Source organism: Aplysia californica, unplaced genomic scaffold, assembly GCF_000002075.1.
Source record: "Aplysia californica isolate F4 #8 unplaced genomic scaffold, AplCal3.0 scaffold00583, whole genome shotgun sequence".
Taxonomy (NCBI): domain Eukaryota; kingdom Metazoa; phylum Mollusca; class Gastropoda; order Aplysiida; family Aplysiidae; genus Aplysia; species Aplysia californica.
In genome coordinates, this window is record NW_004797853.1 from 332,264 (window position 1) to 332,982 (window position 719).

The window sequence follows — 719 nt, forward strand, 5'->3', positions numbered from 1 at the left end:
GGGGGGGTGTGAATGTTCGATCTGACTTGTCTGCATATGTGGGTATGTTTGTCCTGCTATATCGCTACCTCATAATTACGAAGTTCTGTCTGCTTAGTACCTAGTTTTGAGAAATTTGACTTCAAAATTTTTTTGTTTCACAATATGTTAAGTTTTTTCAAAACCATTCTTTAAATATTTAGATAACGGAAAAATCTTACGATTTGATAGAGCAGATAGAACATTTGCGTGCTGACCTCAAGGTCTCAGAACTCCAAACAGCCAAAAGTGTCCCAAAAAAACTTTTTTAGTTCTGAGGTAGCGTATTATCTATTTGTATCTTCACTCAGACTGAATCATCATCCATAAACAGTCCTTTTCATAAACTGTCCACATCCATTAATTTTTCCACATCCATAAATGGTCCACATCCATAAATGGTCCACATCCGTAAACAGTCCTCATCTATAAACTGTCCATTCAGGGCACCTTGTTTGACTTCGCCCCGGCCCCTGCTAAATGCAAGAAGAAAGTAGTCGACACTGGAGCTCTGAGCGAATTCAAGATGGAGTCTATGTACCCGAGCGCATGCGCAGGCATCATAAAGATCAGCGCCCTCGAGGGGCCAGAAATCCTACTCCAGATCAGACCGGGAAAACCCGTTCCGGAAGATGTGGCACCGTGGAAGGATTTCGTTACTACTATCAGTAGGTTTTTATTTGTTGTGGAGTGGGGGGGGG

General features: G+C 42.1%; 1 protein-coding gene across 1 annotated transcript in view; it reads left to right on the plus strand.

Annotated features, from left to right (window-relative positions):
* Positions 1–719, plus strand: part of LOC101860687 — a gene marked incomplete at its 3' end in the record, with an annotated part of 45,922 nt that overhangs the window by 17,485 nt on the left and 27,718 nt on the right. Inside the window, 1 exon segment of the mRNA XM_013087393.1 lies at positions 464–686. Coding sequence (XP_012942847.1) covers positions 464–686 — 223 coding nt within the window.